The sequence below is a fragment of the Ostrea edulis genome, chromosome 10 (genome assembly GCF_947568905.1).
Source record: "Ostrea edulis chromosome 10, xbOstEdul1.1, whole genome shotgun sequence".
Taxonomy (NCBI): domain Eukaryota; kingdom Metazoa; phylum Mollusca; class Bivalvia; order Ostreida; family Ostreidae; genus Ostrea; species Ostrea edulis.
Window position 1 is genome coordinate 42,349,766 of NC_079173.1, and position 22,693 is coordinate 42,372,458.

A 22,693-nucleotide genomic window follows, 5' to 3' on the forward strand; every position below is an offset into this window, starting at 1 on the left:
TTGATTGGATAATCAATAGGTAATTATTCCTTGATCGGATAAACAGTAGGTAATAATTCCTTGATCTGATAATCAATAGGTAATTATTCCTTGATCAGATAAACAGTAGTAATAATTCCTTGATTGGATAAACAGTAGGTAATTATTCTTTGATTGGATAATCAATAGGTAATTAGTTCTTGATAAGATAAACAGTAGGTAATTATTCCTTGATTGGATAAACAGTAGGTAATTATTCCTTGATTGGATAATCAATAGGTAATTATTCCTTGATCGGATAAACAGTAGGTAATAATTCCTTGATCTGATAATCAATATGTAATTATTCCTTGATCAGGTGCAATACACGTATCACTTCGCGAAAGTTACGTCCCTTGTCCGTCATCTCCCGGAAATCGTATTTCCCTACGTCGGCCTTTGTAATTTTCCTATCTGCAGCTTTGACATCTGTTATTTTTCCATCAATTGCAGTCAACTACAAGAATGTCCCAGAATGGGGCAACCCATTAACTTGTATGAAAACTTGGTAATTGGCTTAATTTCAAAGTAATAACATCTTACTTTGGTAAGGTAAAGAAGGAAAACTTGTTTTTTCACCGATTGACCTTTGGCTGACTCCGCAATGGAACGTAACTCGCGGCGAAGTGTTGATACATGTATAGAACCTGGTGAAATGATGGAGGATGAAGTGTTACATTTGCTTCATGCAATATGTTCATGTTAGAAATTAGTTTGGGGCAATACATGTTCCGTGATGTGAACGCACCCAGACACCAAATACTATTGTTCCAATAAAAGCATGACACTTCGCTTGATCAAGTGTGCAGCAGTTCCGACATCTCAGGATTCTCATAGATTTCAATGAAACAGATTTTACTTTTGTTTTTAGTTACCGAATGGCATTAATGTGGTCATCATTATTAAAACTATACAGGCAATCAGTGGGTGAAATTTGCATGTTCGATGAAGCAAAGTGACACACTGTCAATGGAAGCATAGTAAGTCAAAAGGCAGCTAGTCTTCCTGTGTATGTGGATATGAAACAGAGTGCATGATGTGGTTACAGAGAAGTGGTAAGCATTCAGATAAGCAAGGAGATACCTAATGGGAGAAGTCACAGACGAACGACGCCATTACAGCAGAGTAATAAGCATTCAGACAAGCAAGGAGATACCTAATGGGAGAAATCGCAGACGAACGCCGCCGCTGCTCATGTTGTGGGATTGGTCGCCATGAGAAGTGCAGAGACCACCAGAAGCCGCCCACTGAAAACGACCCCGTGCCGCCATACTGAAGGGTGTTCTTGTCGATGAGGTCGATCTCCGGACACAGGACTGCTGTGTGGTCCTCCTTGATTCTTGCCAGCAGAGGCTCCAACCTGTCACAATAAAATGTCTTACCACTGCATAAAAAATACAAACATTTCCCGCCACTCATCAGGGTTTGACACTTAAATACTGATTTATAATAATCAACTATAACAATGATAGTCAGAGGCTAGAGAAAATTCTAGAGGACAAGTTTGATATAATAACCATATTACTTCCGAGGACAAGTGTGATATACTGCTCAGTGGGAGGGGGAGGGACTTATCTATATATAGTATCACTCAGACAAAATCTGGGGATAATCGTGCCTTTACTGTGATAAATTTTAAACTCTAGGGACATCTAATTTTCTCTTTTTGGGATGGTAGGGTGTGTGTGTGTGATCTCAACTCCAAAGATTAGTTTCAGTGTGTTAGGTCCTGCAGGACTGCTGTGTCAGATATTTGTGGACATGTTAGGACTAATCAATGCTCCATGTATGTAAATTGTATGTTTTTAAAGTCTGCCCTAAACTACTACTAACCTAGCTTACAAAACAATTTCAAGTGTTTATATTTTGTATCATAACAATTAAAGGGGACAAATACCCACTTTAGTATGATGTCATCACATGGTCACGTTATAAACAGATCACCAATGTATACCTTAATTTATACAAAATGAGAAATGTTCAATGTATAACACAGTAGCTCTAACCCTCGGGTTTAAACATCGATGATTATAACAGTAACACAGTAACTCTAACCCTCGGGTTTAAACATCGATGGATTATAACAGTACAACAGCTGCTGCATGTCTTAATAAAACTTAATAGAAATTAAAATTGGAGTTTGTGATATACTCATTTCAATTATATGATTGATTGATTGATTGAATATAGATTTTCGTCCCTCTCGAGAATATTTCGCTCATATGGAGACGTCACCATTGCCGGTGAAGGGCTGCAAAATTTAGGCCTATGCTCGGCGCTTATGGCCATTGAGCAGGGAGGGATCTTTATTGTGCCGTACCTGCTGTGACATGGGACCTCGGTTTTAGCGGTCTCATCCAAAGGACCGCTCCATTTAGTCGCCTCTTACGACAAGCAAGGGGGGTACTGAGGACCTATTCTAACCCAGATCCCCACAATTCTGAATATATACAATCATTATTTCAATTATGATGCCACAATGTTTCATGAATTTTATCCCAGCTAAGTTTTATCTATGACCTGCCTGTATCAGCAAACAACATCATTACTGGAGACCTTAATGGTTTAAACTGGGCCTGTTTTACTTCAATAAACAAATTTCTGATGTCTGATTATGATGACTACCCAACGGTTGAAACTGGTCAACCAAATAAATTGATTCGTCCACTGTCGTGATGTGTTGGTGATGTTTGTTTTCTCTAGTTTAATGAATCTGTGTTATAATATAGCTCTGGAAAACTTGTACATAAATAAACACAGTAGCATAAGTGTCAAACCCTGCTAACAAAAGTACACACCACAACCCAAGTTCACCATCAAAATCAAAGCTGTAGGCAAGTGAAAATGTCAGAAACATCAACAGGACTGCATTCTAGCTTTTTATCTCATGCATTCAGTATAATAAGTTCACTAGGGAGGGGATTTCAAAACAATCTGATGGAGTTAAGAACTAGATCGTACAGTTAAAACTATTTAATCCAAAATCTGTGTATTTTGTATGTATATACTTATCTAATCCAACAGCTGTGTATTTTGTATATACTTATTTAATCCAACATCTGTGTATTTTGTATATAAATACTTATCTAATCCAACATTAGTGTATTTTGTATATATATACTTATCTAATCCAACATCTGTGTATTTGTATAAATACTTATCTAATCCAAAATCTGTGTATTTTGTATCTATATACTTATCTGATCCAACATTTGTGTATTTTGTATGACTTTTTGTGTATATACTTATCTAATACAACAATTGTGTATTTTGTATGTATATACTTATCTGATCTGACAGCCGTGTATTTTGTATATAAATACTTAAATCTAATCCAACATCTGTCTATTTTGTATGTACATGTATATACTTATCTAATCCAACACCTGTGTATTATTGTATGTATATACTTATCTAATCCAGTACCTGTGTATTATTGTATGGTGATGTGCAGCTATTTAATCTAACACCTGTGTATTTTCATACACTCCCATGCAAATCTAACTAATCTAGCATGATATGTGTAGAGCTAAATCTAACTAATCTAGCATGATATGTGTAGAGTTAAATCTAACTAATCTAGCATGATATGTGTAGAGTTAAATCTAACTAATCTAGCATGATATGTGTAGAGTTAAATCTAACTAATCTAGCATGATATGTGTAGAGTTAAATCTAACTAATCTAGCATGATATGTGTAGAGTTAAATCTAACTAATCTAGCATGATATGTGTAGAGTTAAATCTAACTAATCACACAACTGCAGGGTGATTCATATTTTTCTTTTTACTTTAAGCACTAAATACATATCTAACTAGAACTCTCCTACTGGGATTATTACACACCCCCCCCCCCCCCACCCTTCCCCGCAGGGATATAAATATTAACTTTGTGCTCATTAAAGAATAATTAGTTTTTAAGATATACTTTGCACAATATACCCCCCCCCCCCCCAATTCGAAATGGAAAAAAATATCCATAACTTCATTATTCATATAAGATTATAAGATATACACAAAGTTTTAATCAGATCTGTTCATCAAAGATCCACTCATCAGTGCCAAAGATAAGCTCAGGACAAATGATGTTTATATGGATGGATGGACAAGGTGACAAAGGTTTTTTTTTATTGTCTTGATATCAAGGGCCTTGGCCTTTTCATTTGGGAAAAAATAGTGACATTTTCTTGATATTGGAAAAATACATTTCATACAAAGAAGTTGGGAAAAAACTGAAAATGAGTGTATTAAGGTATTAATTGGAATCTGTCTGACTTTCAATTTGGTCAAATCTCATTTAAATAAGTAGAGGCCAAATAAAGTAAGTTTACTCAACAATGTTGAAGCAAAAATTGTAATTTGTGGGAATGTGAAGGAGATTTATGAACAACAAGGCTACCCTGCTTTAAATTGTTTTCATTGTTTAAGAAATTTAAAGCAAAAATTGGGAATAATACCTCACTCCTGCTTTTTAGCATTAAGAATGGGGCCTTGTTTCAGCCCACTACAGATCCTAAAAAAAACCTCGGTGATTCCAGTATAACACACACACATCCCCAAAGAAAACTTTGTTTGAGGCGTGTACATATGTATGATTAAACATATAATTAATTACTCCAACAATCTAATCAAAATTATAGATCCTCCATCCGCTCCCGGTTTTCAATCTTCCATGCAACGTATCGAAAACCGGGGAGCTGATGGAAGATCTAATTCTAATTAGATTGTCACTCCAAAACCCTTAATCAGAGAAAGAATATAGACAAATAAAAGATAGTACAGCCATGCTGTGAATGATGAATAGTGGGATAGAGAAGAACAGAAAACAACATAAACAGATAAAGCTCAAGATGTTACACACAGGTCCACATCAAAACTAGCTGACATGTGCCCAAGCAGTGAGATAGAATAACATTGATTGCAGTATGAGATCTGTGGTGCACATAATATTTACATAAAAATATAAGTAAACACAGTTTGACTTTGTATATTGCGAGAAGATATAGTTTCTGTGTTTAGATATTTGACATCCTCGATTAATGTTCAACTATCTATCAAAAACTATATCAAAGGGAATACTGACATTTTATTTTCTAATTCTAGTGTACTCAACTCCTGTGTTAAACTGATTCCCCCTCTTATGTTAGCAAGTCAGTCTCTGTTTCTATCTATGATAGAGAGAGAGAAAGAGAGAGAGAGAATACTACATAGGTAGATTGACAGACAGACAGACAGATACATGTAAACAGAATACTAATACTACCGTTCAAGTGGAATTTTTAGAAAAATAAAAATTTAACAATGTCCCCATAAAAATGGGTACATTGTATAAACATGTACATGTATATTCAGGAAAAACCAATTTTAGCGACATTAATTCCAAGAAAGATACAAAAAAAAAAACCATGTAAGTATTACCTAATATACAGAATAAATTGTTAGCAATATATATATTTAACTTCAGCAATCTCAACACCCTCACTAATAATGCTAAAATCAAATCCTCGCTAAAAATTCCACTTAAACGGTATCATATATTATTTTTTGCTTCAAATTCACATTCACCAAATTGAATGTTTTGTTAATTATTTCCTAGTTTCAATGTTTATATATATCCTCATACAGGAATTAAGGCTGATGATTCAACAGCATTCTCTGAATCACAGAAATTTCAGAGTTACAAAGACAATCTATCATTCAGTGCACACACATTAACTCTCATAAGAGGATATAACTTTGTAAAAAAATTATTTCTTTTGGACCCACACTGAAATCAAAGAGCAGACTTGTACAGTGAAGTCAGAACTCAGACAATCAGAGACCATGGCTGCCATATTGGATTCTTAATAAGTACGATAAAACAAATTCTTTCTTCACTACAGTTAATAATAACTATAATTACAAAGCGAAAGGCAACACAGAGTATAATATCTTGACAATCTTAGAAATAAATGACTTATATAATTAATAAATTTGTATAATTACATATATGTACTACTACGTCAATTTAAAAATTTCACTTCTGAATCTGCATGTTTATCTACATTTTGTTATATACACTCACCTTTGGTCATGATATCCCACTTGAACAGGCTTTGACATGCGCACTCGCCTCCTCACAATTCAACCCCCCCCCCCATTTTTTTTTGTTGGGTAACCTGATACTATAGGTAATTTAGGGCACCCCATCGAGTAATAGTTTTTATAAATCATACAACAAAAACTTTAGATTTAATTTGAATATTAACTAGTTAATTCTAAAGCTGATTCACCTTAATTATTTTCATAGTCAAAACGTGTCCTCTGGAATTCTGTACCAATCAGTGTTCAGAAGTAGCTACGTTCGAGTTTACATCATTTCCTGTTCTCCAATAACCCCAACGTAAGATTAAGACTATTCACATGTTTTATTTATTTATTGAACAACTTGATTTTCATCTAAGCAATAACAATTACATCATTGTGATGAGTCCAAAATTAGGGTAGTGGTGAACCCTGCTTAACTTCAATGCTTGTTAAAAGGCTTAGTCTTGAATTCATCAAACATGATGGGGAAAAGTTTTGAGAATGAAACAGCTCTGCGAAAAGGTTTTAGATTTTATGGAAGACAACAAACACATACCATCCGGTGTTGGTCTCGCAGTGTGAATCCAGGAAAATGAGAACGTCTCCCGTCGACGCCTTCGCTCCCGCCAGTCGCGCTCGGATTAGTCCACTTCGCTCCATTGTCCGGATGATCTTCACAATCCCGTCCGGCCACGTCTTGGCGACATAGTCGCGGAGTTTACTGCCGAGCTCAGCTGTGAAATCAACATCAGACTTGTCAGTAATCTTCATTCAATGAGTACGCAGAAGTAGAAGCTTAAAAGTGCCGAGAGTATTCAGATGCGATTTTATACCTCAGGATCAGCACATTGACGTGGTGGTAATTTACAATGGGCAGTAATTTAATCAGAACGCATATTTACAATGGACAGACATTCAATCAGAATTAACACATTTACAATGGACAGACATTTAATCAGAATTAACACATTTACAATGGGCAGACATTTAATCAGAATTGACACATTTACAATGGGCAGACATTTAATCCGACTTGACACATTTACAATGGGCAGACATTTAATCAGAATTAACACATTTACAATGGGCAGACATTTAATCAGAATTAACATATTTACAATGGGCAGACATTTAATCAGAACACACATTTACAATGGGCAGACATTTAATCAGAACACACATTTACAATGGGCAGACATTTAATCAGAATTAACATGTTTACTATGGGCAGACATTTAATCAGAATTGACACATTTACAATGGGCAGACATTTAATCAGAATTAACATGTTTACTATGGGCAGCCATTTAATCAGAACACACATTTACAATGGGCAGACATTTAATCAGAATTAACATGTTTACTATGGGCAGCCATTTAATCAGAACACACATTTACAATGGGCAGACATTTAATCAGAATTAACATGTTTACTATGGGCAGCCATTTAATCAGAACACACATTTACAATGGACAGACATTTAATCAGAATTAACACATTTACTATGGGCAGACATTTAATCAGAACACACATTTACAATGGGCAGACATTTAATCAGAATTAACATATTTACAATGGGCAGACATTTAATCAGAATTGACACATTTACAATGGGCAGACATTTAATCCGAACACACATTTACAATGGGCAGACATTTAATCAGAATTAACATGTTTACTATGGGCAGACATTTAATCAGAACACACATTTACAATGGGCAGACATTTAATCAGAATTAACATGTTTACTATGGGCAGCCATTTAATCCGAACACACATTTACAATGGGCAGACATTTAATCAGAATTAACATGTTTACTATGGGCAGCCATTTAATCAGAATTAACATGTTTACTATGGGCAGACATTTAATCAGAATTAACATGTTTACTATGGGCAGACATTTAATCAGAATTAACATGTTTACTATGGGCAGCCATTTAATCAGAATTAACATGTTTACTATGGGCAGACATTTAATCAGAATTAACATGTTTACTATGGGCAGCCATTTAATCAGAATTAACATGTTTACTATGGGCAGACATTTAATCAGAATTAACATGTTTACTATGGGCAGACATTTAATCAGAATTAACACATTTACAATGAGTGGGTGCTACCTACATAATATGACATCACTAAAGTCATGTGACTTTCAAATGGTTATAACAATCCAACTTTCCAATACAACCAGTAAATAAGTCATAGCTGTCTGACATGTTTCATACCAGTTGTTAGGTCATTCTTTACATACTGATTTTGACTACGGATTACCCCATTTACCTGATCAACGGCGGGTGTGACCAGTCAATTGGAGATGCTTTAACTCCTCTAAGGCACCTGATCCCACCTCTGGTGTTTCCAGGGGTCTGTGTTTGCCCTACTCTTAATTTTGTGTTCTTTATAGGAATTATGAGATTGATCACTGTTTGTTATAGAATTACATTAAACTCAACTGTACATCCTTATTTTAGATCTAAAAGAGGATAATTCAGTATAAACAATAGTGTTGACAAACTTGAAATTTCTAAATCATAGATATTGCATGATTATTAATTAAACATGTATATATACATGTATATATACAAGATATAAATTCAATTAAAAAACATGTTCCTCAATATCAATGCCCAAATCAGGGACAATTAATTGCACTGTATACACTAGTATAATACCTCCCTCTGAGTACTTTATACACTAGTATAATACCTCCCTCTGAGTACTGTATACACTAGTATAATACCTCCCTCTGAGTACTTTGTACACTAGTATAATACCTCCCTCTGAGTACTTTGTACAGAGTATGCGAAATACGTCGGACCATCGGACATTTCCGGTAAAAAATGGATCGGTCCGGTTAAAGTTTGTATAGTTCCTGACCAAATGTCCGGTATTGTGTTTTTGTTTTGTTTATAGTATTTCCGGTATTAAACATGTTAAACTACTTCAGTTTTTCCAAATAAATGTGTATACGCAATTTAAGGTAAATCAGGGTAGATATTTGAATTTCAGTAGGCCCGTCGATAACCGTGTTTAGTAAAATCGGGATCGGGCTACCAATTATTATTGATGCACATGCCCTGTATGCCAGTTATATATTTCCGGCGGGGATTATGATCCCCTACTAAAATATAAAGAATGTGCAATTCCTGGTAGGAAATCAGTGAAACAACCCGTTCTTATACAGAGGAAGTTGCCGCTAAGAAGAAGTGTGAGGTAACAAAGCAACAAAGAAAATGTCCGCGTGCTTGGCAGGAAAACCGGCCCTGATTTGAATACAATGATGATCTCAAATTTTGCATCTGGTGCAGAAAGGAAAGCACTGCAAATTGTAAGTTCATGTCTGGCTCTGATAATTATAGAATTGATTCTGTAAAAGGACACGAAAATAATAAATGGTGTAAACACTGCGCCAAAGTAACAACTACAAGTGACTGCCTCAGACGTTCAGAATATGTGACTGAGCTAGTGATTAACCCTTGTTTTTACCTTTATTAGGATGAGAGTAATTATGAAGAACTAGAAGAGTCAGAATTGGAGGATTCTGAAGATACTAACTGTGAAATGACAGAATTAGAAGTTGAAAGAGAGCTGAATTTGTTTTGTTATACTCATTAAAAATGTTTAAACTTTAAATTTTGAATCATTTTACATTTGGGCTTGTAAAATTTTATTTGGGCTACCAAATTTTGTACTCTCATTTGCCCTATAGGCTTGTAGTCAGAAACATTAAGCGCAAAGACTGAATTTTGCACATAAGAAAATTTGATCTGGTAAAATTATTTTTGGTCTGGTAAAGCTGGATTGTACTTTGTACACTAGCTAGTATAATACCTCCCTTGTAGTACTTTGTACACTTAGTCTTGTATAATATCTCCCTCTGAGTACTTTGTACACTGGTATATACCTCCCTCTGAGTACAGTACTGCGTACGCTGGTTATCAGTTACCTGTGCAGATGGCTGGTTTTCTTTAATGATTGTATGATATTTTAATTACTTCCTCATCAATACATCAGTGTGAACATCTATCCGTGTAGATTCGGTTGCCCTCAGGATGTTCATTCAATACAGGCATAATACAAAGCTGTAGAAATGTCTACCTTATAGACCATACATTATACATATATATCGAGAGAGGGAGTTGATTACAGATTCACTTTAAAGCCATCTCCCCTCTCTTCTAAACAGGATCACCACGACAAGCAAGGGGTACTGAGGACCTATTCTAAACAGGATCACCACGACAAGCAAGGGGTACTGAGGACCTATTCTAAACAGGATCACCACGACAAGCAAGGGGTACTGAGGACCTATTCTAAACAGGATCACCACGACAAGCAAGGGGTACTGAGGACCTATTCTAAACAGGATCACCACGACAAGCAAGGGGTACTGAGGACCTATTCTAAACAGGATCACCACGACAAGCAAGGGGTACTGAGGACCTATTCTAAACAGGATCACCACGACAAGCAAGGGGTACTGAGGACCTATTCTAAACAGGATCACCACGACAAGCAAGGGGTACTGAGGACCTATTCTAAACAGGATCACCACGACAAGCAAGGGGTACTGAGGACCTATTCTAAACAGGATCACCACGACAAGCAAGGGGTACTGAGGACCTATTCTAAACAGGATCACCATGGCATTAGGATACACAATACAATAGATGTACATATAAGTACATAATCATAATACATGTAACAAATATAACATAATTATTCATAACTGTTATGTCATAACCCAATAAAACACTTTGCTACCAAATTCATTCCTTAAATGAACATCATGATTACAACACATCAAGGCTTACGTCGGCCAGAGTAATTATGATTAAAATGTAGAAACTTACGATGGTCAGAGTGATTAAAACACATCAAGGCTTACGTCGGCCAGAGTAATTATGATTAAAATGTAGAAACTTACGATGGTCAGAGTGATTATGATTAAAATGTAGAAACTTACGTCGGTCAGAGTAATTATGACTAAAACAGAAACTTACGTCGGTCAGAGTAATTATGACTAAAACAGAAACTTATGTCGGTCAGAGTAATTATGAATATATAACAGAAACTTATGTTGGTCAGAGTAATTATGATTAAAACACATAAAGGCTTACGTTGGTTAGAGTAATTATGATTAAAACAGAAACTTACGTCGGTCAGAATAATCATCCAATAAGATAACTTCATGTAAATACTCGGGGGGTGACCGATTGACCACACTGTGTGCTGTTCGTAGGAGGGGTGACCAGGCCTCATTATGGAAAATGATAATCACACTAGCTGTGGGTAGGTCCTTCGGGTACCTTACATCTCTGCATCTACAATGTAATGAGGTACTTTATTACAAATCTATATACTGTAATGAGGTATTGTAATACAAATCTATAATGTAATGAGGTACTGTAATGCAAATCTATAATGTAATGAGGTACTGTAATACAAATCTATAATGTAATGAGGTACTGTAATACAAATCTATAATGTAATGAGGTACTGTAATGCAAATCTATAATGTACTGTAATACAAATCTATAATGTACTGTAATACAAATCTATAATGTAATGAGGTACTGTAATACAAATCTATAATGTAATGAGGTACTGTAATACAAATCTATAATGTACTGTAATACAAATCTATAATGTAATGAGGTACTGTAATACAAATCTATAATGTACTGTAATACAAATCTATAATGTAATGAGGTAATGTAATACAAATATATAATGTAATGAGGTACTGTAATGCAAATCTATAATGTAATGAGGTACTGTAATACAAATCTATAATGTAATGAGGTACTGTAATACAAATCTATAATGTAATGAGGTACTGTAATACAAATCTATAATGTACTGTAATACAAATCTATAATGTACTGTAATACAAATCTATAATGTACTGTAATACAAATCTAGAATGTAATGAGGTACTGTAATACAAATCTATAATGTACTGTAATACAAATCTATAATGTAATGAGGTAGTGTAATACAAATCTATAATGTACTGTAATACAAATCTATAATGTACTGTAATACAAATCTATAATGTACTGTAATACAAATATATAATGTAATGAGGTACTGTATTACAAATCTAGAATGTAATGAGGTACTGTAATACAAATCTAGAATGTAATGAGGTACTGTAATACAAATCTATAATGTAATGAGGTACTGTAATACAAATCTATAATGTACTGTAATACAAATCTATAATGTAATGAGGTACTGTAATACAAATCTATAATGTAATGAGGTCCTGTAATACAAATCTAGAATGTAATGAGGTACTGTAATACAAATATATAATGTAATGAGGTAGTGTAATACAAATCTATAATGTAATGAGGTAGTGTAATACAAATCTATAATGTACTGTAATACAAATCTATAATGTAATGAGGTAGTGTAATACAAATCTATAATGTACTGTAATACAAATCTATAATGTACTGTAATACAAATCTATAATGTAATGAGGTACTGTAATACAAATCTATAATGTACTGTAATACAAATCTATAATGTAATGAGGTACTGTAATACAAATCTATAATGTACTGTAATACAAATCTATAATGTAATGAGGTACTGTATTACAAATCTATAATGTAATGAGGTACTGTAATACAAATCTATAATGTAATGAGGTACTGTAATACAAATCTATAATGTAATGAGGTACTGTAATGCAAATCTATAATGTACTGTAATACAAATCTATAATGTACTGTAATACAAATCTATAATGTAATGAGGTACTGTAATACAAATCTATAATGTAATGAGGTAGTGTAATACAAATCTATAATGTACTGTAATACAAATCTATAATGTACTGTAATACAAATCTATAATGTACTGTAATACAAATCTATAATGTAATGAGGTAGTGTAATACAAATCTATAATGTACTGTAATACAAATCTATAATGTACTGTAATACAAATCTATAATGTAATGAGGTACTGTAATACAAATCTATAATGTAATGAGGTACTGTAATACAAATCTATAATGTAATGAGGTACTGTAATACAAATCTATAATGTAATGAGGTAGTGTAATACAAATCTATAATGTACTGTAATACAAATCTATAATGTACTGTAATACAAATCTATAATGTAATGAGGTACTGTAATACAAATCTATAATGTACTGTAATACAAATCTATAATGTAATGAGGTACTGTAATACAAATCTATAATGTACTGTAATACAAATCTATAATGTAATGAGGTACTGTAATACAAATCTATAATGTACTGTAATACAAATCTATAATGTAATGAGGTACTGTAATACAAATCTATAATGTAATGAGGTACTGTAATGCAAATCTATAATGTACTGTAATACAAATCTATAATGTAATGAGGTACTGTAATACAAATCTATAATGTAATGAGGTACTGTAATACAAATCTATAATGTAATGAGGTACTGTATTACAAATCTATAATGTAATGAGGTACTGTAATACAAATCTATAATGTAATGAGGTACTGTAATGCAAATCTATAATGTACTGTAATACAAATCTATAATGTACTGTAATACAAATCTATAATGTAATGAGGTACTGTAATACAAATCTATAATGTAATGAGGTAGTGTAATACAAATCTATAATGTACTGTAATACAAATCTATAATGTACTGTAATACAAATCTATAATGTAATGAGGTACTGTAATACAAATCTATAATGTACTGTAATACAAATCTATAATGTAATGAGGTGCTGTAATACAAATATATAATGTAATGAGGTAGTGTTATATGTGATGAATTACAGCATGTTGACCAATGCTCTGTTCATTTAAGAATGGAACAGCACTTTTGAGCTGATCGTGGTCAATATGAACAGATTTGGATTTGAGGCAAATTCTGTGAATTGCGCTAGCGATTCACAGAGAATTTGCCTCAAATCCAAGTCTGTTCATATTGACCATGAACAGCTCAAAAGTGCTGTTCAATTCTTATATTCATTTACTAAATCCCTGTTTGTTTACATTGCTTCTATAAGACATGAAATATAAAATAATATTTTGTTGCATAAAATGAATTCTTAAGATCTGCCTATATGTCACAGTCGTATTGTGACGTACATCAAAACATAGACATGACGTCACTCTTTGTATTACCCTGCCTTTCATCAACATTGCACGGTGCACTGAATTTTGGAGTTAGGAGACCACAACATCAAGATTGGGATGATAATCTACTTAAGTTCACAATCTTAATCCGAGGTGTGCATGACTTTGCGAGATCTTTGTAACACATGTTGTATTTTTCCAAATCATTATATAAGCTCTCTCAGTTGCGTGCATTAAACTAGTTCATAATCTGTTCATAGTCAATATAAATGAATTGTGTCACATGCTGAAATTGGTTGGTTTATAGAGGACAATGCGATTTGTAATATAAATATACAGACATATGAATTACAGCTGCATTAAAACTGGGAATATATTCATGAGCATGAGTCAAGCATGGCTTTAGCTTTCTTGTTGCTACTTTAACAACAAAATTGCAATTTTTCACTATAAATATGTTAAATTCTAAAAATTTTAAAAATGCATGAATTTAAGCAGGCTGACTGGACATTAAAAGATCCACACGTCACAGAGTCCTTGTTCACCATGGTAACGATTCCAGCAGGCTGATCAGACCTAATAAAGGGACAACATTCACCATGGCAGCGATTGATGCAAACTGAATGGCTGGATCTAAATAGGATTCCCAGTTTATACTTCCTGAATCTATACTGTTAAATTACAATTTATGTATAAATCTTCACTTCCTGAATCCATAGAAATGTATAGATTTATACTTCCTGAATCTATACTGTTACAATTTATGTATAAATCTTCACTTTCTGAATCAATAAAAATGTATAGATTTATACTTCCTGAATCCACACAAATGTATAAAAAACATTACACTTCCTGAATCCATACAAATGAAATGTATAAATTTACACTTCCTGAATCTATAAAATATATGAATGCATACTTCCTGAATCTATACAAATGTCAGGGCTCGAAATTAACATATGCCCATCAGTCTGTGACTGGTTAAAAGTCTGGCGGACTGACTGACATTTGTTTTAGTCGGGGATCAGTCCAATGGGACTGGTTAATTTTCTAAAGCATCGTTTTGGAAAACATACTCATGAAATCTTAACACACACATTTGGCATAGATCTACTGTAATCTGTAGATATCAGACAAATCTGATTCGTAAATTATAAATCCCACATTATTGTATGAGGTATATTGAGTTAAATTTCATTTTGATAACATTAACGGGATTGTTTAATTATTTCTGGAAAACTCTGTTAGACCAGTAAATTTTTCTGCGGACTGGTTGATATTATACCCTGGGATTTATCTAGGTTGTTTTTACTACCGGTAAAGGGTACCTTTCCCCTTTGGCAACAAATGGATATTTCCCCTTCCACATATGAAAAATCCCCTTCATTTGTAGAAACTTCACACAATTGTATGAGAATTTTCAACAAAAATCATTTTTGTACATTCTAAGTCATTTTCTATAATTGTCAGACTTACAATATAGATAAAATGAGTAATCAATCAATTTATATGGCTGTTATAATCTGTGGATATTATATTTCATGGATGTCTCCCACCCCCATCCCCTGGAAGCTCATGACTGCATTCTCAAAAATTCCCCTTAAATATAAAATGGGTAGTAACATCTAAATGCTGGATAAAACCCTGACACCCCATCACTCTGACTGGACTGGTGACATAAAAAGTTAGCTTCAAGCCTTGAATGTATAAATTTACACTTCCTGAATCTATGAAATATATAAATGCATACATCCTGAAGCTATACAAATGTATAAATTTACACTTCCTGAATCCATACAAATGTATGTAAAGAACAAGGTACAATTGTGTACATAAAAAGGCCCAAAAATTTCTCTGATTTAAATATGTTTTGAATCAAGATTGATCTGTGTTTTGAATAAGTTAAATGCATGCCAAGTATACTATCTCAACTTAAATCAAAGTTACTTTTAATTTTATAGCATTATTACGTCATGAATAAGAGTTTTTCCCCCCTTTTTTTTCAAAAAGAGTTTGATAACTGTTAAAGGACAAGGTACGGTTTTAGCCAAAATCTGCCCTGTCAAGGAAATTCACCAAAATACTAAATCTGGTATTTGAGAGTGTGCCATTTATGAAAATGACCATTGTTATTCTTTATCTACCATAGTAGCTGTAATATATTCAACGGAAAACTTTATATTAACCTGACGACGTCACTAAATTTGACGTTAATTTTGACGTAATATACGAGAGTTCTCCCCAAGCGATGTTTTGAGTAGGAAAACACACATAGAAGTATTAATTCTTAATAAATGCGAAATTATTGGTTTTTGTACTGATTTGAATGGGTATTAAATGGAAATTGAAACCACATCAGATATGCCGCACAGGGGCAAAAACTGCAGGTATTCGCGGAAAGCTTTTCTGGTGCAGAAATATAATGGTTTGAACACCAAATTAATTAAAGAAACATTTATATACTGGTAACAGTGATTTCTTATTTCTGTCTCCAACTTGGCGAATTTTAAGATTTTTTTTATATTTGTTAGAGTCTCGCCTGCATTCGGAAAAAAAAATTATGACATCAAAGGCAGCTCAAATTCAAATCACTGAATTTTATGCGAAGTTTGGGTTATCACCAATGTAATTCTTCACGAATCGGAACACAATAGAATTCATCGGTATTTGTTTTTAATTGGCATACGCAATATTCCATATATGTATATTCTCAATATTATATGCGTGGTATTAAGTTGGAGCAAAATGTCATTTCATGGGTATACTCAGGAAAAAACGCAGTGTTTCTGAGAAACTAGAAACACAACTTCAAAGGGAAGATAATTATGAAACGGTTACGGTTATCAGTGGTAGGGCATTCGCTTCGTAACCGGGAGGTATAGTGTGTTCGAACCCTGCTCATGACATGCCACGTCGAACCTGAGACGTTGACATACATGTGCTCTTCGACAAACGCTCAACAAAAGTGAGAATCACGGGTCTTTCAGATAGGCACCTGATGCCACCTCGACTGTGTCCAGGGGTCCGTGTTTGCCCTACTCTTTATTTTGTATTCTTTATAGAAATTACGCAAATTCGAATTCATCACTATTCGATATCTTCAACTTTTCGTGACCTTAAAAAAGGAGGCCCTGTGTCACAACAGGTATTGGCACGTTAAAAAAAATCAATGCTATAGCCTTAAATGCTAATCATAGGTTTTATATGTGGTACGTCACATACAGCTGATGATTTCTCAATTTGAGAGAAAAGTTCTCGAAAGGACGTAAAATAAACAAACAAAACATGAAAAACTTTTAAAGTCAAACTCTCTCTCTCTCTCTCTCTCTCTCTCTCTCTCTCTCTCTCTCTCTCAAATATACCATGCCTCAAACAGACCGTCTCTTATGCACATATTCACACACACTCTCACTCACCACTATCAGGCTTCTCCACAAAAAATCGTCAATGTGTTCGGTACTGTACAACTGAGCGATACAAAGCTGGTACACCCCAACACTTGGTTTGCGCAATTTAGTGTCATTGTATCCACTTTTGCTCAAAGAAACCCTCTTAAAAGTTGTAAAATACAAAAATCATTCGATAGTTTATACAAGAGAAATAAAACTTAAGACTTGCTAACCAACCCCTGCCCCATGATAAAAGAAAACCATTCAAATCTAAACTGCATTTTCTCATTATGCAAGTATATACATACATCGTATATTTATCTCGAATGGAGAAAAACAAAATTTTGACGGAATGCTCAATACTGCAAGTCTCAATATTATATTTATATATAGATCTACCCATATGTTGTGTATTCGCTTTGTGTAACCCCCCTCCCCCGGACTGCATTTTATAGTAGTAGAGAACGATAGATGAAATGTAATTGTAAGTGCTACATTGGATACATGTAATCAACCCACTCCAATGCTACCAAAATCCCTATTTTTGTGTTTGTCAATGTTTTCGAGAAGTCACCCCCCCCCCCCTTTAAAAAAAAAGAAGATATATGCGCCTATAATCTATTTCAATCATTGTAAATTAAAATACATATAGTAATACGAGTAACACATATGGAGCAAATTATCTTTCAGGCACCTCAATTTAAAAATAATTTTAATGAGTAACATATATTCCTTAGTAAAAAGTGCCTTGCAAGAAATGTATATTAATCCCTATCTTAGCTACACAAACTTTTTTGGTTTTGTATTGTGTTTTCAAAAATGAAAGTGAATTAGTGTTCCCCAAACAACGAAATAGTATTGTAACTATTGCAGATATACTAGAACACTAAGACCCCCAGTGCCATATTGTGACACCGATCATCCGGTGTTAAGGTCATCTCCAAGGACCCGTGACATTGACACTTGATGCCGAGCAATGTCACTACCTGATTTAACGACTTCGGTCGTTCGCGGGCGGGATTCGAACCCCGGGCCTTCCACATGCGGGGCGAACGCTCTAACCGCTCGGCCACCGCGGTGGTGTATATTTATAGATAGTGTGCTTAAAATTTTATATTTGTGAATAACCATCGTAAACTTTCTGACAAATAAATTGTTGTCTTTGAAAAATATAAAATGTTACACTCGCGCTAAATACGTCACTGATGTACGTACGTACCTAGGTGGATATTGTCGTCTGCTGTTACATGCCGTTTCCCATTTAATCAAATGAATGGTAAAAAATAATGCTTGAATCTTCAAGGAATATATTATTTATTAAAAGAATCGTCCAATGTAGCTTGCCTGGTATGTAACATGAATTCTCACGAATCGTCGGTTGGTGCTATTTATATACCGTTCTGTTTACACTATAGTCATAACAACAAAAATGGCATCCGGTCTGTAAGATAGGCTTAAATTTATCCGGATTTTCTATTATTATTATGATGATTTTATTAAATGTCAATGTGTTTAAATAAATAACTATATGAGCATATATTATTTGAAAATATATTTACTACTCAAATGATTCTCGTTTCCTCTTCAACCGCCACGATCAACGCAAATTGCGTCACGATGGCGAATTTGTTAGCATCTTTCAACTGATATTTTAACCCCTCTTCCATCGTCGCCCGGGATGAAACTAAGAGGAATTGTAAGTTATTTAGTAAATTTTTAATCCATATAAAAATTATTCCGGGCGACGAGGGAAGAGGTGTTCAATTTCACAAGTTTATCAATACAAAAACCATGAAAACACCACAAATAGCCTGAAAGCCCTTACTTTATTTGATTATGTACTACGCATGCGCGTAGATGAGTTGATTTCCATATGCTTTTGAGAGTTACTATAAGTTACTCTTTTAGGAATTTGACAGGAAAATATCTGCAACGCAAAATAATTTTCCTCCATAAACGCCGGGCAGAATTTGGCTAAAACCGTACCTTGTCCTTTGATCCAGATTATTGCTTAGGAAAAGGTGTGCCCATCCGTCGAGCAAAATGCAATTAATATATATTGTGTATTAAGAGAAGACGAAAAATGTATTTGAATATGAATTTGCTCGACGCATGGGCTGTATGTTTTCTTAAAGGAAAACACCATGAATTTATGAAATTTTTCATTGATTTTAGCATTTTTGTCAATTTTCTGCCAACTTCATGCTCCTGTCATACAACACAAAGCAATTTCGGATCAAATTAAACGTAGATTTGATTTGTTTATATATTCCTTATTTGAATGCCAGATTTTGGGACCCCTGCAGAAATCATCTATTTTCTGGGCCAGACGACAGTAGAAACTGTACCTACTTCTTTACACAACATATTGAGATTCTATAATGTACTATTATGTTATATTGAAATTATTTTTATTGATATTCCGTGACTGTTCCATATCCATATATATATTGCTAATTAGGTTAAATGGAGTTAATTAGCAGTCCACAGCCCACTGCCTGCCTCTAATTGACCTTGAGAACAGATTGGACTAAGATTTAACTAGTGATCCTTATGTAAATATGCACTGACTTTATTAGCACATGCACATTCTGACAGCATCATACTTTAATCTGCTTGTCATAATGGTAACAAAATGATGACATGTTTAGTCTGAGCATGAAATCTTTGATATACGTACAACAGTTCTGACAGACACATCACACACGCGGTTATAAATCTGCATTATAATAACAATTATCTACACAGTATCCTAAAACATGCTGCTGAATGCAGGACAGGTGAACAGAATTCTGTCAGACTTCAAGTCGTAAACTTTTCTCTGACATTCAGAACGTCCCAGCGTATTCAACACATGGTGTACAGCCATCATAACATTAATATCATTTTTATAACTCAGCAGCTTAATTAACTGTTTAATTACGAATACACTTAGAACTGCACGCTGTTTAGGATGAATTAGACCTGAGTAACATTTTGGTTTTCCCCTGTTACATGATGTAAATAAATACAAGTGATCTGTGATTTATATATACAGTCTGTATACACATGTACAATATGAATCATAAATGTAGGTCCAAAGTCCTAAATATATGTGGTATATGTCAGGGATTTGTCTCTAGGTTGTTTTTACTACCAGTAAAGGGTACCTATCCCCTTTGGCATCAAATGGATATTTCCCCTTCTACAGATTGAAAATCCCCTTCTTTTCTTGAAACTTCACAAAATTGGATGAGAATTTTCAACAAAAATTATTTTTATATATTTTATGTCATTTTCTATAATTTTCAGACTTACAATATAGATATAATGAGTAATCAATCAATCAATATGGCAGTTATAATCTGTGGATATTATATTCCGCGGATATCTCCCATCCCCTGGAAGCTCATGACTGCATTTTCAAAAATTCCCCTTAAATATAAAATGGGTAGTAACATCTAAACGCTGGATAAAACCCTGTATGTTTTAATACTACACTGTTACACAGTGAATCAGAAACCTCCACTTTCTCTTCCCCTGGAGAATAAGTCCTCACACCCCTTGCTTGCCATAAGAAGCAACTAAATGGGGCGGTCCTTCGGATGAGACTGCAAAAACTGAGGCCCCATGTCACGATAAAGATCCCTCCATGCTTAAAGACTGTAAGCGCTGAGCAATAGGCCTAAATCTTGCAGCCCTTCAACGGCAATTGTGACGTCTCCATATGAGTAAAAGATAGTCAAGAGGGACATAAAACAATATACAATCAATGAATTAATCTACTTTCACAGTATTGTGACATATATCTATATAGGTACTGAGATTGTAATCCTAAATCATGTGTCCTGTTTATTACTATATATTCCGCAATCAGAGTGTCTGTGGAAATTATGCCGCGAACAGACACAACAATCTCTTAGACAATCTCTTATGATATCAGAGAAATATTTGCGAAACATGAAAGAGGAATGATTTTTACCTAAATTGTATTTCTTGGCACCACACTTGGAAGAAACAAGCATCAAAAGAGTGGGTACTCAGAGAATCTCCAACTTCTAAATAAAATGCTATAATCTAGGGGCAAACAAGCAAAACTAGGTGTGAATGTACTAAGAGATACGTCCTGAACAGCTGTAGTGATGAGAAGATATTCACCTGCACAGGTGTAGGGATGAAAAGATATTTACCTGGAGTCCCGGACGTCGGGGATGGAGCGGTCCAGAGCTATCTTATCACTGGCTATAATATTGAATGCTTCTTTTTTAAATAGAGAGTCCGCTAATGTCTTCTCCTCCCCCTCCAGGAGCACCGCCTTGCCCCTCTCCCCTGCACCTTCCCGCTTATCCTCCGCGACGTGATATTCCGCATATCTTTTTTTCCTGAGCTGTAAAATTTCAGCATTATCTACTGAGATTTTGGAGGAACTATAATAGAAACATGATGCCACGATAACCAGTGCCAGCACTGTCAGGATTTTCCAGTTTAACCGTTTTCTTCTCCCACCACACAGACGTGGCATCCTGTGTTTATCGTTATAATTCAGAAAGTGAAACTAAACTTATGATGAAAACCGGAAACGGTATGGGAATTTTGTTTCCGAATGTCGATAAGTAAGTAAGTAAATTTCATTTAAAGTCGGTACTATATACAATCAACAAGTCAACACAAGCTTTGTAGAGCTTTTCAACCGATTATCACAATCATATATTAAAAACAAATTACACCTAACATAGGCGGATCCAGGAATGTGTGAAGAGGGAGGGGACACAGTCAGGCACCTGTTTCTGTAAATAACTTATAATCTCTGTATACTAATAATAACACGTGTTATTATCAGTATACAGAGATCGTAAGTTATTTACAGAAACAAGTGTCTGTGTGGTAGGGTGGTGGTGGTGGTGGTGGGGGGGGGGGGGGGGGGGGGGGGTCAAGCACTTGATCTTTAGTTACTTTTTACAATCTCCACCCAATTTTAAACCTTTGGGGGTGGGGGTGGGTGGGTCTTGAGACGGTTTTATACATGAAAATGCTTTTGTGTTATTTACTACTTGTTCCCCAAGTTCTTTCTCACTTTTAAATTGTTAAAGAAAACTTTTATGTTACGTACATATACTT

General features: G+C 34.4%; 1 protein-coding gene across 3 annotated transcripts in view; it reads right to left on the bottom strand.

The window, feature by feature from the left end:
* Positions 1-22,125, bottom strand: part of LOC125666127 (probable N-acetylgalactosaminyltransferase 9) — a 54,205-nt gene extending 32,080 nt beyond the window's left edge. For 2 of the 3 annotated variants that reach the window (XM_048899234.2, XM_048899236.2), the window contains exons 1-4: positions 21,766-22,125; positions 11,249-11,415; positions 6,641-6,818; positions 1,175-1,378 (exon numbers count right to left, since the gene is read on the bottom strand). In XM_048899234.2, the coding sequence (XP_048755191.2) occupies positions 1,175-1,378; positions 6,641-6,818; positions 11,249-11,415; positions 21,766-22,097 (881 nt within the window). In that variant the 5' untranslated portion in view covers positions 22,098-22,125. The remainder of the gene's footprint in view (positions 1-1,174; positions 1,379-6,640; positions 6,819-11,248; positions 11,416-21,765) is intronic. The other variant, XM_048899235.2, reaches the window with a different exon arrangement.
* Positions 22,126-22,693: the final 568 nt, after the last annotated feature.